The sequence below is a fragment of the Electrona antarctica genome, assembly GCF_951216825.1.
Source record: "Electrona antarctica genome assembly, chromosome: 13".
Lineage (NCBI taxonomy): Eukaryota > Metazoa > Chordata > Actinopteri > Myctophiformes > Myctophidae > Electrona > Electrona antarctica.
Window position 1 is genome coordinate 4,263,314 of NC_136794.1, and position 17,067 is coordinate 4,280,380.

The 17,067-nt window shown below is 41.4% G+C and overlaps 2 protein-coding genes across 3 annotated transcripts in view; one reads left to right on the plus strand and one right to left on the minus strand.

Annotated features, from left to right (window-relative positions):
* cyp27a3 (cytochrome P450 family 27 subfamily A member 3) overlaps positions 1-17,067 on the plus strand; it is a 187,113-nt gene that overhangs the window by 159,925 nt on the left and 10,121 nt on the right. The window lies entirely within an intron of this gene.
* LOC306935644 (solute carrier family 15 member 2-like) overlaps positions 1-17,067 on the minus strand; it is a 52,550-nt gene that overhangs the window by 8,452 nt on the left and 27,031 nt on the right. For both annotated transcript variants that reach the window (XR_013791410.1, XM_079518751.1), the window contains exons 12-20: positions 16,192-16,236; positions 15,886-15,921; positions 15,386-15,474; positions 12,105-12,186; positions 6,771-6,902; positions 4,439-4,612; positions 3,645-3,691; positions 2,547-2,657; positions 1,224-1,332 (exon numbers count right to left, since the gene is read on the minus strand). Coding sequence is in view for 1 of the 2 variants with exons in the window: in XM_079518751.1 (XP_079374877.1) it covers positions 1,224-1,332; positions 2,547-2,657; positions 3,645-3,691; positions 4,439-4,612; positions 6,771-6,902; positions 12,105-12,186; positions 15,386-15,474; positions 15,886-15,921; positions 16,192-16,236 (825 nt within the window). In the remaining variant the exon portion in view is untranslated. The remainder of the gene's footprint in view (positions 1-1,223; positions 1,333-2,546; positions 2,658-3,644; positions 3,692-4,438; positions 4,613-6,770; positions 6,903-12,104; positions 12,187-15,385; positions 15,475-15,885; positions 15,922-16,191; positions 16,237-17,067) is intronic.

Below are 17,067 nucleotides of genomic sequence, written 5' to 3' on the forward strand. Positions count from 1 at the left end.
AAGGGCTTGACAGGTAGGCACCCCCAAGTTCACAAACAGCTGACTGGCACTGTGCCATCTTGGTACCCTCACTAGTAATCGTAATGCATCATTATATGCAAAGATGGCCATAGTAAACACATGAGGGGAGTCTCTTTTTTGCAGAGCCTGGGTTTCGATGCAGGGCGCTGATGGGACGCTTGTTTTACAGCGCCGGCTACTACTAGTAGGGCGGGGTTATATAACCTCACAAAAACTAGGCCTAAACCTAATTACCTTAACCCATTTCGACCTGAGGCCGATTTAAAAACAAATGTCTTCTAAGTTCTCAGTTTTCTGAAATGTTTCCATGTCAGTGGTTCTCAACCTTTTTCATATCAAGGACCCCCAGAATTATCTGTATTTTGCCACAGACCCCCATCTGAAGATATGTTGTTCCAGGGACCTCCCAGAAGCTAATATTTGAGTTCAAACTGTTCGCTCCGAAAGAATATATATATATTCAAAGATTTGCACCACATTTTCACGATTTTTCAAAAATAGCAGACCTTCAAGCTCGTAGCGCGGTACTCGGTGCCGCGCTATGAGCTTGTAGATCTGCTATTTTTCAATAGCTAATGTATAACATAATGCTTAAAACTTAACCCCAACCTAGGCTGTAAAACAAGCGCCCCCTCAGCGACCATCGACTCCCAGGCTCCGCCAAAGAGTCTCCCAACACGTCATTTGAGGTATTCTTTCTATTGACCATGCCGTCAACCAGTGTTGATTATGTCGACTAATACTATAAGACAACAAAGAAATGTTTGTCGACTACCTTTTCTCACTGACGAAAACTAAATGGAAACGAGTACATGAAAACTAAGCTATATGATGAATAAAACTAAGACTAAATATACTCACAATTTTGTCAACGAATAAAAACTAGACTAAAATCTTAGGAACTAGTTGACAAGAGATCCAGTATAAATAAAATAAGTCATTTTACACTTGGTTGCATGCTGAAAATAGCTGATCTACAAGCTCACGACGCGTTGTGAGCTTGTAGATCGGCTAAGTGTAAAATCAGTCATTACGACGGCATCAAGGCCCGCCAAAATACATTTTAGTCGACTAAATCAACTATAGATTTAGTCGACTACAATCTTATGACATTTACAAAATCAACACTGCCGTCAACAGGAAGATAATGGTTTGATCACATAATTAATAATCTTTGAATATCACTCCACTCAGTATCCTACCTCCAACACAATGACAGAGTAGGAGGCTCCAAAGTCTAGAAGGCCGAGGTCAAGTACGTTGCAATCGCTAGATTCCATGTGGGATGGACATACTTTGACATCTGGATACCTACAATACCAGAGGCAACAATGATGATTGATTGATTGAATATTGATTTTGTTTTATTTCACAGTATGTAGAGCTACATTTCGAACGAAAGCACAGGTCAATACAAAAACTGTTACTCTGGACACTTAGGCCTGACGTCGAAATAAATAAAGTCTTCTGAAAGAATATATATATTCAAAGATTTGTGCCACATTTTCACGATTTTAATTCAAACCCTTCATTGTTTGAGCCAAATCTGGGTTGAGGAAACAAACAACTGAATAAATTGTTTGGAGTGGTATCGGTATGTATCTATTATCTTTATCTGAAGAAAAACTAAGCTCAGGATCAAACAATCAGTCAACCAATAATCAAATGTCATTGTGGGGGAAATAGCATTGGTGGGCGTAAGTTACAGTATGTCCCAGTCAAGTTCTAGTACAAGATTAACTCACATTTGTTTTTCTAAACAAAGTTGTACAGTATGTATATCCATAACATAAACAAGCAGCACGCTAGCAAACAATTCACTATAGTTCTTTATTTCAATCATTTTATTATTATTATTATTATTTTCACAATTATATTACCTGATCATCTTCTTAAATACAGTAGTTTGAAAGTCTATACCGTCATATGCATACATCTGTCACGTGAATTATCAAAACATTAGAAAGTAGCCGGCATATCAGATTGTGAAAATAAAATAATAATAATAAAATGATTGAAAGAAAGAACTAGTCTATTGTCTGCGCGTGCTGCTTGCTTATTTTATGGATATACATATCCTACTGTGACTTTTACAACTTTGTCATGAGTAATTCAACAAAAAATACTACAACAAAATAACTGGCACAAATAAATTGCATTAAACAGTGCTGCCGGGCGGGTCTTTGCGCAACCGCTCCGTCATTTAGAATTAGGCATTGGAGACACTACAGCAGGGTTCCCCAATTAATTTTCCTCGAGGGCCATCTTTTGACTAGGGTACCAGGCTGGGGGCTGAGTCCGCACGCGTGAGGTCGAGGTCTTGCCCTGAAAATTCATTTTCAGGGCAGGACCCCATTTGAAAAGGATGCCCAGTTTGACATGCACAGGCTACTGACCCCCATTTAATGCCATTTATATCATTTTTTTTAATTCTTCCGCGGGCCGCAAGGGGACGCTCCGCGGGCCGCAAATGGCCCGCGGGCCGCCTATTGGGGAACCCTGCACTACAGTACTACCGTACTCACGTGTTCCTCGCCACGGTCCTGTTGTTAAAGGAGACACTATAGTTGGCACCCACTTCGAACGTCTCCTCTCCAACCGTTAGGGTTAATGCCACGGGCTGTGTGTTGATGAACCTGTTTAAAACAGCCGCAACAGTGACATTGATGCTGATCAGTGAAACACCTGGGGTAATAGCCTACAGTATATAGAGCGTCGCAGTCCCGCCCCCTACCAGGGCCCAGGAAATGATTCCCGTTCATTTTCCTCAGACATTTCAAAAAGTATTTATTTAAAGACCTTTTAAGTGTCGTACAAAGCCAACTCGAGTTGTGAGAAACCATGACAACAAACACAATTCTTCGGGCCGAACAAATAATTAGAAAGAAGAAGAAAACGGCAGGTTACAACACTTTTTTTCTTTCTTTGTAATTATTTGTTTGGTCCAAAATATTGTGTTTATTGTCATGATTATTTTCACGACTGGAGTTGGCTTTGTACGACGCTTAAAAGGTCTTTAAATAAATACTTTTTGAAATATCTATGGGGAAAAATGCATTGGGAATTATTTCCTGGGCCTGGCCTCGTCATGAAAGGGGGCGGGACTGCGACGCTCTATATGCGTCATTCAAGAAGATCCTGCTCTTAACTCTCAAGCTCCTAAATATCACATTCAGGGTCACGTGCACACATAGACATCAAAGGGGGCTTCAGCCCCTGCCCTTTTACCCAGTCTGTAAAACAACTGCCCTTTCCAGACCACGAATGCAGCATAATTTACTACATGGTGAAAGAAATGCAAATGCCACTCCTTTCCATGCCATGCCGGAAGGAAGGCAGCATTCAGGAGAATTGCTTTTTTTCTCTCCGAAGTCTCCTGAACTTGAACTTGAACACAGCATTTTGCGTTGAACAAATGTATTTAGAAATCCATGTCGTTACACCGCATCCCCAGTAGCTAAAGACTGCTGGGTTGCACCCCGAAAATAGCTGATCTACAAGCTCTCAACGCGTCGCACTGCGACGCGTTGAGAGCTTGCAGATCTGCTATTTTTGTCCAAAAGTGCCCTTTTTTCAGCCCCTGTCTCTCTAACACTCTCTGCACGTCCCAGATTATACTGTACCTCAAATGTGGGTCGCCATTGGAACTTTTCATTGTAACGTCTGTCACCTGCATTGTCGATAAAAAAACAAGAACAGCGACGCCAATATAAATGCAACGATGACTCGACATTGACAAAAGAAAAACTGTTGGTGTGTAATAATAATAATAATAATGGATTTTATTTATAACGCACTTTACATTCCATGGAATCTCAAAGTGCTACAGCAAAATAAAAGCAGAAGAAACAACACACCATTAAAAACATCTAATAAAACAGGAACATTTAAAACATAAGGAACATTTAAAACATAAGGGCAAGGCTATAAAATGCTTTGGTAAAAAGGAAAGTTTTTAATCCTCTCTTAAAAGTGTCAACCGACTGTGGGGCTCTCAGGTGGGCGGGGAGAGCGTTCCACAGTTTGGGGGCGACCGAGCAGAAGGCCCGGTCACCCATGGTGCGTAGGTTTGTCTTTATGGGTTTGAGGAGGTTGGTGTTTGAGGAGCGGAGGGAGCGGGTAGAGGATTGAACTGTGACAAGTTCCTTGAGGTAAGGGGGGGGCATTACCGTGGATGCACTGGTGGGTTAGCAGGGAAATCTTATATTCAGTCCGGAATGAGATGGGGAGCCAGTGGAGTGAGCGGAGGATGGGTGTGATGGGTGTGATGGGTGTATTCAGTGTGTGTATTCAGTGTGTGTATTCAGTGTGTGTATTCAGTGTGTGTATTCAGTGTGTCGAATTATCAATCTTCAAGCGAGTTTTAAACCCCAGATAAATAAATGTGACTCTGTACATATAGGAAAGATAAACTCACAAGTTTACACGCGATTCCGGTGCCTTCAGGAAATAAGATGAGAGTGTGGGCTTCCTGCCACGTGAAGGTCTGAGTGCACTCGGACGTTTCGCCGACGCCTGCACCGAAGATCATATCCATGTTCACCACCTTGGAGGGTTGCCCTAATTGAAGCCTTACATATTCAGGAGGGTCCTGACGGGACACAAGAGAGGCCACGGTTAAACCATTTAGGCCTGACGTCGAAATAAAAAAAAACGTTGGCTCTGAAAGAATATATATTCAAAGATTTGTGCCGCATTTTTACGATTTTTCTAAAATAGCAGACCTACAAGCTCGCTATGAGCTTGTAGATCTGCTATTTTTCAATAGCTAAAGTATTACATAATGCTTAGTTAAAACACCAAAAGGGGTTCCCGCCCCAAAATGGGTTTAATGATCAGCTACACATGGGTTTTCAACAGGTGGTCCGGTGGACCACTGGTGGTCCGTGGAGGTATTGCATGTGGTGACTTGTGGTCCCTGACCATGCATTTAGTAATTTGTTGATTTGTTGTCTCCACCAGGCCGAAGGCATGGGGAGAGAGTATGTTTTGCACTCCGTCCGTGTGTGTGTGTGTCCTTCCTTCCTTCCGCCCGTCCGTCCGTCCTTCCGTCCGTCCGTTATCAGCTAATCTCCGGTACCGTTGGCCCGATCCATGCCAAACTGTGCACACACACTCCATGGATGCCAACGATGAACCTCTGCCCCAAATATTCCTCAACGGCCTGTTATAGCGCCACCATGAGGCCGATTTAGGCAAAACACATTTCTGTAGATTACCCGTACACATTTTATCCATACATCACACAATTCGGTATACACTATCTACATAGTCATGTGATCAACACGGATTTGCACCATTTCCCATCTTCCATCCTGATTGGCTAATATTGGCTTCCAAAGCTCACATGAATGGTCCGTTTCGAACAAAATGCCACAAATCACAAAAACAGTGTGCAATTTCCGTGAAATTATACACGCACATTTCCACTAGGCCGAGGACGACATGCCACTCATTATTTTCCAAATCAGCCTCATGGTGGCGCTATAACAGGCCAATTCCTGTTTTTAGCTATAACTGCATCAATCTGTATACAACTTATGTATGCGCACTCCCTAGAGGCCATGGAAAAACATTTTCCCTGCATCCCTCCACATCTGCCAGTTATAGCGCCACCATGAGGCCGATTTCTGCTAAACACATTGCTTATGTTAGTTGCACAGATTTCATCCAAATCTCACGCCAATCAATACACACAATCTCTGTAGTCATGTGATCAAGACGAGTCTGTTGGATTTCTCAGATTCTACACTGATTGGCTAACATTGCCTTCCAAAGTTTTCAGGAGTGGCCTGTTTCGTTCAAAATGCTGCACATGTCCTGCTCATCCAGAATTCTATCCTCAGAGATGCTATGAGTGATCTGGCTCTGCATTTCCTCAACAAAATGAAGACAATTGTTGCAAAAAACAAACAAACAAAAAAACATGTTTATATTACTCCTAAACATTTTGCCAAACATCACACACAGTCCTATCCTCCTGGTGGAGACCTGTGCCCAGAAGGGCACTTTTTCTAGTTTTAAATGTTTCTTTCCACTAGTCGAGAAACAGTGAACAGAATGACCTGGTGACCTATGATGAATTCCATCCATGTAGTCATTTTTACTGACAAGTTGGGAGTTCAAGAAATTCAACAGAAAAAGGGAGTTAGAATCTCAAGAAGGGGGAAGTGCACCGGATTGTCTGGTTGAGTCATTATTATTAGGACATTTTACCAGTAGTAGTCAACGGTTGAGAAACAGTGGGATGTGTATACACATGGGATGCATAGAAAGTGCACAAAAGCACTAATCTTAGCCCATAGAGCGTCGCAGTCCCGCCCCCTTTCATGACGACGCCAGGCCCAGAAAATGAATCCCAATGCATTTTTTCCCATAGACATTTCAAAAAGTATTTATTTAAAGACCTTTTAAGCGTCGTACGAAGCCAACTCGAGTCGTGACAAATCATGACAACAAACACAATATTTTGGACCAAACAAATAATTACAAAGAAGAAAAACAACTTTTTCTACTTTCTAATTATTTGATCGGCCCAAAACATTGTGTTTATTGTCATGCTTTGTCACAACTCGAGCTGGCTTTGTCCGCGGCGCAAACGTCTCTTTAAATAAATACTTTTTGAAAAGTCTATGAGGAAAATTAACGGGGGAATTATTTTCCGGGTCTCTCTCGAGGGGGCGGGACTGCGACGCTCTATATATAGTGCAAAACGACAAAGAACTAGTTTTTCCGTCCTCCATATTTACCTCAAGGTATTTGATTGGCTGTGCAAACAGGTCACTGGGGTAGTCTGTGATCTTTAGAGAGACATCCCTCCCTGCTAGGTTATAGACCTGGAGCAGACAGTCCCCCGGAGGCGCAGGCTCCACCACTGTTTGCTGGAAGACAGGAATGGAGGAGAGCACTGGATAAGCTGTTTGTGATTGTGTGCATGCACGTGTGTCGGTGTGTTTGTACATTTAGATTCATTCAGTATGGCCTCACTCACACTGTTGCAACATGCATACAACATTGGTCTTGTGTCTTGTCCGTGTTTAATGGCCGCCCCCAATGCATTTCCAATGGAAGTCACATGGTTTGACAAAACATCTCCCGCATCAAACAAAAATGTTTTGTCAAACCATGTGATTCCATTGGAAATGCATTGGGCGGCCATTAAACACGGACAAGACACAAGACAAATGTTGTATGCATGTTGCAACAGTGTGAGTGAGGGAATTCAATTAGTTTATCAGATACTTTTTATTTACCACTTTAAAGATGGAGTGCCGTGATTTTTTTCCCCCCTAAAACATGATCATCAGGTATTATGATTATACTAGGAGGAAGATTTCTTTAAAAAAAAAGTGTACAGACAGTGTTAAAATTATGTTTTTATGTGGCCACACCCACCGGTTCATTAACCCTTAGAAGATGAAAGACGCCAATTGGCGTCTTCATCAGAATTCCGTAAATGATCAATGACGCCAATTGGCGTCTTCACAGTTTTTGATGAATCTAAACATATTAATATGCTCCGAAGCGCTGTTTAAATTCCTGAGCTTATATTCCAACTACATTACCCAGAAAACCCGTGTCACGTGACACACGTGTACGTGTTGCCATTGGAAGCTGGTCCCACCCCCTGTAAACAGTGGGGGCAGAGGGAGTCTTCATAGTTTTCATTGTTTTGCCTGTTTGCCGTCTCGCCCGAGCGATTTTCTAGCAGAAAAAGTTGAAAGCAGTACTATTTATTTGAGCGAGTTTTGTGGTAGTAGTATTGATCCATACGCGTCCCAGTCGCCTTCTCCAGGCGGAGTAGCCCTGGTCCAGTGCTTACAGCGAGACTCGCTGCTCCCTCCCTCCTTTTTTCATTGTCTCCCCATCGTCGTCCGATGAGCTATACCGGGAAACCATTGAAGAAGACGATCAACCCGGAATGTTTTGAGGTAATCTTATTGTAGAAAATGCCCTTCTATAGTGATCAGAAATCATAAGATGATCGCTACAAATAGATGCTTGGATAATTACTACTACTAGTCAGATCATGACGCCAGAATGACTCACCACGATGGCCCCCAGCCATTAGCCAGCACCGAAGGTGCTGGCTAATGGTGTTGGTCGGTGCATTGGTGCTGGCTAAGGGCTGGAGGGGGGGGTTGGTGTCGATCGGTTGGTTGGTGCAGTACAAATGTATCGTAGCAGGCATGCACGCATGGCAGTACAAGTATTTTATATTGTAGCGTGCCTTATAGGCGATCTGATCTTTAGAGTAATGTTCGCTCCTTTTATTTACTGTCTACAAAGACGGAGAACAAACATGCATCGTTTACTGAAGCAACGCGTGGTTATGATGACGTTGCTACAAGGATCGGAGGGGGGACGGGGAGTGAAGCTAACAGTAGCGTATTATATAAGATCTGTATGACGTTTCATTGACGTCTGAGCTTGCATGATAATTGCATTCATTGTATATTGTATACAATCATGATTGTACATTGTTTAGTGTGTCTCCGTGTGATGATGATGATGACGATGATGTCAGATAGCCTACGTCCCCCCCCCCCCCCCCAACTGGCTATTGGCCGGGCTGACTACAGCTAAATGTTTATTTTTATATATTTAGAACTGGCATCGGAGGAGGAGGATGATGATGATGATGATGATGATGATGAAGACGAAGAGTCAAGACTGCGATGGAGTTCTCCGACACTGAACCGGATGCATTCATTCATTTCAGTTGTTGTTTTTTTTTAAATTTAGCCTACACACACACACACCGTCAAGAACAACTGGAATGCAGTGGTTTGGGGACACTGGGGATTTTGGGGACAACTGTTTTGTATGTAGGCCTATTTATTTTCTGTAATATTTATTATAATTGTATTATGTTAGTAGTCATAAAAAATAAAAGACAAGCTTTTACAATGAGTTAGACCTGTCATGGCTATTTTGTTCACTAGTCTGAGGTTTATGGTTTGACTAAGCGAGTTTCAACTGTGATTTACTCTGTAACGGTAGATGGTAAGAACCCAATTTTTTTGTTATAATACAGTATACATTCAAGTCTATATTTTGATACATATCATGGGCACAAAGTCATATCAAAACAATGTCCTTGGATGAGTTTTTTATCAAAACTGTTTCTTCACAACAGGTTTTTGAGATACATGCATGAATAGACACGGTACTGGTAAGACTATGTAAACATGGTATATATCAAAATGTGCGTTAGAATGTCTAATTTTACCCCAAAAAAGAATTGAGTTTATATGATGTTCCATTTCAGAGCTAGGGGGACTTTTAGCTGGATAGGTCAGATTGATCATGACTGACCATGCTATTTATAGATGGCAAAATATCTACAGTGGTACATGTGAGAAACTTTTTATTTAATTTAATTGAACTAGACAACTCACCCTTTAAAATGAGATATTGCATGGCTATGTACGCCCAGCAGAAAAAAAGTTATTTAGAAAATAAAACTTCAACCGGTCATAACTTTTTTTGTTGTCCTAGAAACACTACCCAGTGTAAATGCAGGCTCTTTTAAATGGCTTCCAACACCACAACTAAACATTTTATCAACTCAGTTCATTTTTTTCCTGGAAGCAGACAAGCCAAGCTTTCTCTGAAGGTCTTTCGTTGTCACACATTCACAACAGAGAATTTTCAATAAATCATTCAAAAACGCCATTCTGCCATAGAGAAGTCTAAAAACTATATAGAAATCCATGAAACTCTCAAAGAGTTAAGTATACCTGGTTTTCACCTTAGTAAGCCACCTGAACTTAAGCCTTGCCCACAGCTGTTGTTGTATGATAATGTGAGAGGGGTTAGGGTTATGGTGTCACTAAAATGGTGTTATTGCGATTGGGCCTTTTGACTCAAAGGCTTTCAGCTTATAGGGAGAAACCAAAAATACACAGGGAAGACATTATTTGAATATTATAACCACACCTGGGGGTCATTAGAGTAATGTTAACTCCATAGACATATAAAAAACAGAGTACAAAAATTACAGCACTCCATCTTTAAGCCCCATTTTGCTCTTCAAAAATCTGCATTGTGATCCCCATCTTTTCCCCAAACCTTTGAACATGCATTGAAAGATTTTTTTTATTCCATTTTTTGCGGTAACTATGGAACTAGTTCATTTTTCCCAACTTGGTAATTCCGTTACAGTTTTACTGTCATTTAAATGGTCGCATTACTCGACAACTTCAGAGCAGTGGCGTTTCTAGGAATTACATTTTGGGCAGGCAAGAATTACATTTTGGGCAGGCAAGAATTACATTTTGGGCAGGCATGATGTGTTAATTGCCCCCCCCCCCCCCCCCGCGTACAATCAGTAGCACTAAAGGTTTTCAAAGAGATATACCTGCCAGACAGTAGGATACAAAGAGATATACCTGCCAGACAGTAGGATACAAAGAGATATACCTGCCAGACAGTAGGATACAAAGAGATATACCTACCAGACAGTAGGATACAAAGAGATATACCTGCCAGACAGTAGGATACAAAGGCTGAAAGGCATGTATTTACATTCCAATGGGTGATTGAGGGTCGCGCTCTATACGCGCCGCTGTCCACTAATAGTTCTCAGGTCTTGTTTTTGTCCTATAGTGTATGGATTTTGGCCAGGCAGAAAATGGATTTGGACAGGCCTGTCCTCGCCTTATTGTAGATACGCCTCTGCTTCAGAGGATTCGAGGTTTATTATGATCCTACTTGTACTCTCACAGAGTGACACATCTGTGACCTCGATCCCCCTCATGCTCGCGGCAGCTGCAGACAGCAGGACTCGCCTCGGTATCCACGCAGCTGGGCCCAAGGTAAGGTTGTCAGCTCCCGTTAAGTGGCAAAGGAGTAGTTCACCCCCAAAACAGTTAAGTACCATGACTTATGCCAATCAATGCAGCCAAATAGCATTGGCCATGCCTCCATGTCTTAACGGTTTCAGGACATTAATTTTCATTTATTTTTCGTTTATTTTTCAGCTTTTGAGCTGCAATGAAAAACTATATGATATACGATATGGGATTTGCTGGCTCTTACATCACACTCCACAGGAAAATCAGAGCATCAGGTTTTTGGGTGCAATTGAGCTCAGAAAACAAAAATAAATAAATAAGAAAAATTACAAAAATTATGTCACAATCTCTTTAAGTTAAAGGACAACTTTATTTTTTTTTCCAACCAAGGTTCATGTTTTAGGTTGTTATTAGAGAAAGTAAAAGATGAGTGTTGATTTATTTTCTTAATTTGCTGCTTTCTTTCGTTTTAGGGATTTTAGATGTTTTTGACAGCTAAAATCCCTATTCGAGCATGGGGCTAAATATGTATTTCTTTTTTACAAAATTTTATAGCGATTTATTTTTGTATTATTTACTATAGTCCTACTAGACCCCAGGAAATTACATCTGGCCACAAAAGATCACAGGATCTACTGAATGGTAGATGGTAGGTGAAAAGTAGCCTACTGGGGGGGAAGCCACACTGTGTGTCATAGGCTCAATATGTCAGTTTGACACATTCAGTAGATCCCGTAATCTTTTGTGGCCAAACTAAAGTTCTCCTTTAAGTCATAAGACCTGGTACTTAAGACACGCAAAATAGGGCCCCTAGGGTTAAAGGGGCATTCCACTCATTTTCAACATTTTATTATGTCATTAATATACCTTAGAGCTGTTGTGTGGACATAATAAAAAAAGTCCCCCCATTCTGTGTTTCCTAGAACTGGAGATCTGAAAAAAATCATTAACATGGTGAAACACATCTTGATGACATCATCAAGATGTGTTTCACCATGTTAATGATTTTTTTCAGATTTTTTTCATACTTACAGTTCTAGGAAACACAGAATGGGGGGACTTTTTTATTATGTCCACACAACAGCTCTAAGGTATATTAATGACATAGTAAAATGTTGAAATTGAGTGGAATGCCCCTTTAAGAACAGTAATCTGATATCAGTTGCCACTCTCGTTGCTTTCCCCTCACCCAGTGCAATGAAAGGCTTGGTACTGTATGTGATAAGTGTATACTGTACTTATAATACACAGAGTCACATATTTTCATCGATCGCTCATACATACCACAACCGTCCACTCCACCAAGGAAGCTGCTCCAAAGGCCAACGCCGCAAATATCATACCACCAGCCATCTTCTTTAGGGGTCTAAATAATAGGGAATAGGGAATAGTGAGCCAATGCAAGGCACTCACGCACATGTATGCACACACAATATCAACAGGGGTCGACACTGTATAATCTTAACCCATTCAGGCCTGACGTCGAAAAAAATAAAATAAAATCAAGACAATTTTCTGAAAGATTTGAGACACATTTTAACGATTTTTCAAAAATAGCAGACCTACAAGTTCTTGTAGAGCTTGTAGATCTGCTATTTTTCAATAGCTAAATTATAACATAATGTTTAAAACACCAAAAGAGGTTCCCGCCCAGAATGGGTTAAATTAGCATCTGCTCTGAATGTGGTGTGATGTCTTGTCACCATGGATCAGATACTGTAGGTGTTTTCCACATTTATGATGTCACATCGTCCTCATTCTCAACAGTGATTTCCTTCGCATTGCCTGATAAGAGGACTAGGTTGAGAGCAATAACATCTGTTGCAAATGTGTCCTTTATGACTTAAGAGCTACATGTATAAACGGCGTGTGTGCGTGCCTGTGTGTGCGCGTGTGTGTTTACTCACAGTACCATTTGCATGAAAATAAGTTGTGACAAACTAACAATAACGTGTAGGGGCTACGGAAATACATAGAACATGTATTTCCATTGATAATAAAGCTTTAATGGCTCCCCCAGCAACGTAAAACATAATTTTTGGAAGAAAAAAACCTCAAAACAAACATGATATGCCCAGTCACCTGTGATGTTCCTTTTTACTGACACCAAGTTTAAAACAAGAATCGCATGCACAGAATATCAATACGAAGCAACTGAAAAACATGTTATTTCAATGATAGTGGATGGAGAGAAAGGATATTTGTCCAAACACGTAACGGCAACCAATGGGTGCGAAGAGGGGCACAACCAACAAAGGGTGAATTGACCAAATGTGCTTGGGAGTACGTATGTAAAGAAGCACTCCACTCATTCAGCCTCATATAACGGGTCCTTACTAGGTATGGAGCTCGTTAACTTTTATTGATAACAAGCACCTTATCGATCCGGGTTCTCATCGAGCCCACTATCGAGCATTTTCTACTATTTTGTGGAAAAACAGAACCAGTATCTTTTACTAGGGCCTTCAAATACAGTACTTTTCTAACAGATAGAAGGCAAATGACTTTTTTACCAATAACATAATATTAAAGAAACTGTTAACTGGTTAATGTGTGTACCGTCACTTTAAAAGCGTAATGTTGTTTACCCAGACAGCCCTGGTTGGCAGGTATCAATACACTTTTAGACCGACATGTTTGTGCCAGCATGGATGATTACATTTATTTCTTGATCGCCTCTTGTCTTGATTGTTTAAACATGACGTCATGGGCCGCTATGCTCGATAACAGGCTTGATAAGCCCAAAGCTTATTGATAACGGATACTCCATAAGCTTGTTATCTGATTTTTTTCAGGTATCGGTTATCGAGCTCCATCCCTATAGTCCTTACTTTCTACAGTACTTGCTGGTTTCAAACAAGATTTCAAAGCCTTAACCCATTTAGACCTGAGGACGATTCTACAAATGTCTTCTAAATCCTGACAGTTTTCTGAAAAACCCTATGTTTCTATGTCAGTGGTTCTCAAACTATTTCATGTCAAGGACCCCTAGAATTATATGTATTTGGTCGCCGACCCCATCTCAAAATATGTTGTTCCAGGGACTCCCCCAGAAGCAAAGATTTGAGTTAAAAACGTTCGCTCTGAAAGAATATATTTTGCGCCACATTTTCACGATTTTTCAAAAATAGCAGATCTACAAGCTCGTATCGCGGCACTCGGTGCCGCGCTATGAGCTTGTAGATCTGCTATTTTTCAATAGCTAAAGCATAACATAATGCTTTAATACACCAATGCAAAAGCTTCTATTTCAGCGTGTTAACTTTTCAGAAAGAGAAAGAAAGGCTGTATAAGTAAGGCTGTACTATCATCCCATAGCTTGGAATCCCCGCCGACGATGTCATTGCGGAGTAAGCCAGTGTTGTTTTGGCAGCAAATTTCTATTTTAGTTTTAGTCGTAGTCTCTTGAATAGTTTAGTTTACTTACTTTTAGTCACATTTTAGTCACCCGGAATGTTTTAGTGTTAGTCTAGTTTTAGTCGACTAAATCTACAGTTGATTTAGTCAACTAAAATGTATTTTGGCGGGCCTTGATGCCGTCGTAATGGCGATTTTACACTTGCTGAAAATAGCCGATCTACAAACCACCAACGCGTCGCGCTGCGACGCGTTGTGAGCTTGTAGATCGGCTATTTTCAGCATGCAACAAAGTGTAAAATGACTTATACTGGATCTCTTGTCCACTAGTCCCGTCCCTTCCTAACATTTTAGTCTACTTTTTATTTGTTGACGAAATTGTCCATATATTTAGTCTTACTCATCATAGCTTAGTTTTCATTTAGTTTCCATTTAGTTTTCGTCAGTGAAAAAAAGCGACGTAGACGAAAATTTTTCGTCTTAGCTTTAGTCGACGAAATCAACACTGCAGGGACTAAGGTTTCTGAACATGTGTCCACAGCCCACCTCTGAGACACGGGAGCGAATTGGACAGAAATGGTGTCTGAATCTTATAACGCGCACGGGCGAGGAGGACAAATAAAGATAAGGTTGGAAATGGGTGAAGTGCTCCCTTCGACCAAGGACAGATGCTCAAAGTGTAGTAACTGGTTTCCGTGTATGCTAGTGCTCACTTAGCGGTTAACCCATTCTGGACGGGAACCCCTTTTGGTGTTTTAACTAAGCATCATGTTATACTTACAAGCTACCTACAAGCTCATAGCGCGCCACTCGGTCTGCTATTTTTGAAAAGTTGTGAAAATGTGGTGCAAATCTTTGAATATATATTTCAGAGCGAACATTTTTAACTAAAATATTTGCTTCTGGGGGGGGGGGGTCCCTGGAACAACATATTTTGAGATGGGGGTCCGTGGCCCAATAGAGACAATTCTGGGCGTCCGTGACATGAAAAAGGTTGAGCACAACTGACATAAAAACATGGGTTTTTCAGAAAACTATTAGGATTTAGAAGCCTTTTTTTTATCGACAGACCAAAATGGGTTAAGCGGTTAAGGTGTGTTCACGAGCGGCGTGTTACACCCAGTAAAAGAGGCCTAGTTAAATTAAATGTACATTTGGCCATAAAAGTTGAGAACGGTAAGTGAAACGGCGCTATATAACCGACTCACGTGAGGTTGATCCTACAGAGGCCCACGAGGGGGTAGACGAGCATATCAAAGATGGGCACAAACAGCAGAATGAGCAGAGCGTTGAGCATCTAAGAGAGAGAGAGACCAGAAGGGGAGGGAGGGAGGAAAACAACTCTATAAAATGTCCACACACAAAATTAAATCGTAAAATCATAATAAAGATTGTAGCTCTGCACATTCGTAAGAGATGATTACACAGACACATCCGTAAGCACGGTGTCTCTCTCACCGGTGGAAGAGATTGCAGAGTGGACAGTTCACACACCACACATGATGTCAAACATTAGTCAATACGGTACTTATAAAAAGATGATTCACCTGAGCTTTACCAGTGTGTGTGTGTGTGTGTGTGTGTGTGTGTGTGTGTGTGTGTGTGTGTGTGTGTGTGTGTGTGTGTGTGTGTGTGTGTGTGTGTGTGCCTTTGAACCCTACACACATTCTGAAAAGCAGCTATAGTGTGGTAAAAAAAAATACTGCACCTGCATTTGGTCAGGCTTCAATATGAAAGAGTCTCCCTGTCGAAGAAAAAAGACAAAGTTTGACTCGGATTTCAGACACATTTGAGGTTTTGGCATCAACAAAAGCTTATCAAGGCCATAATTATACCGGTACATAGAATGATAAGATAAGGAGATAAGTATAATCAGTGATACAAACTGATATGAATACACAATAAAATACACAACAACAAAAAAAACATTTTGAATCACATTTGTGTAAGTAACAATTGTACAGATTAGCATAGCGTACAGTACAGGACAAGAAATATGAAAAACAAAGCTTACAAAAGCCATGTTCATCCTGGTAGCTTGGAGTGTCCAACGGGAGCCCTGTGACAAAAGAATGACTGCTATTATTAGCATATTTACTGTTTTCTATACTGGTTGAACCTAAGACGGTGTTGCGCAAAAATAGCCAATCTAGAAGTTCACACCGTGTCACAATGCGACATTATTCATCTGTTATATCTATGCTATTTCTGAGCATTTTAATACTTTAATTTTCGCTTGTAATGACATGCACACCACAGGGACACCACAGGCCAAAAGTGGTTAATGAGCTACCATTTAGAGCTCCTTTAGCTGGGACTCAGGAATACGTTATCTGGGCCTTTGGTCTTATAATTAAACTTGGTAATTGTACTGACATTAACTACTGGAATTCACAAAACGGTCTTCAGCTGAATAAATACAAGCTTCTCCTGTAGTAGGCCTACTACTAGGTCACGGTGTGACGGTGTCAGCGGACTGACCTCATGCTTCATTCTATGCATGAGGAGTCCAAGCTGCTTCTTTTCACCTGACAGGGGAGAGTTTCCGCAGCCGGACCTAGCGCGTGGAAGGAACACATTATTCTGACCAGTTCCTTTCCCCTCCATCAGGCGCCCCGGCTGGCCAGGGGGGAGGTAGTTTATAGACCAGGATTACTGCATGTTTTTTGTGAGGGTACCTACCCTAGGGGACACGGGGAGAACATGTGAGGGTACCTACCCTAGGGGACACGGGGAGAACATGTGAGGGTACCTACCCTAGGGGACACGGGGAGAACATGTGAGGGTACCTACCCTAGGGGACACGGGGAGAACATGTGAGGGTACCTACCCTAGGGGACACGGGGAGAACATGTGAGGGTACCTAGCCTAGGGGACACGGGGAGAACAT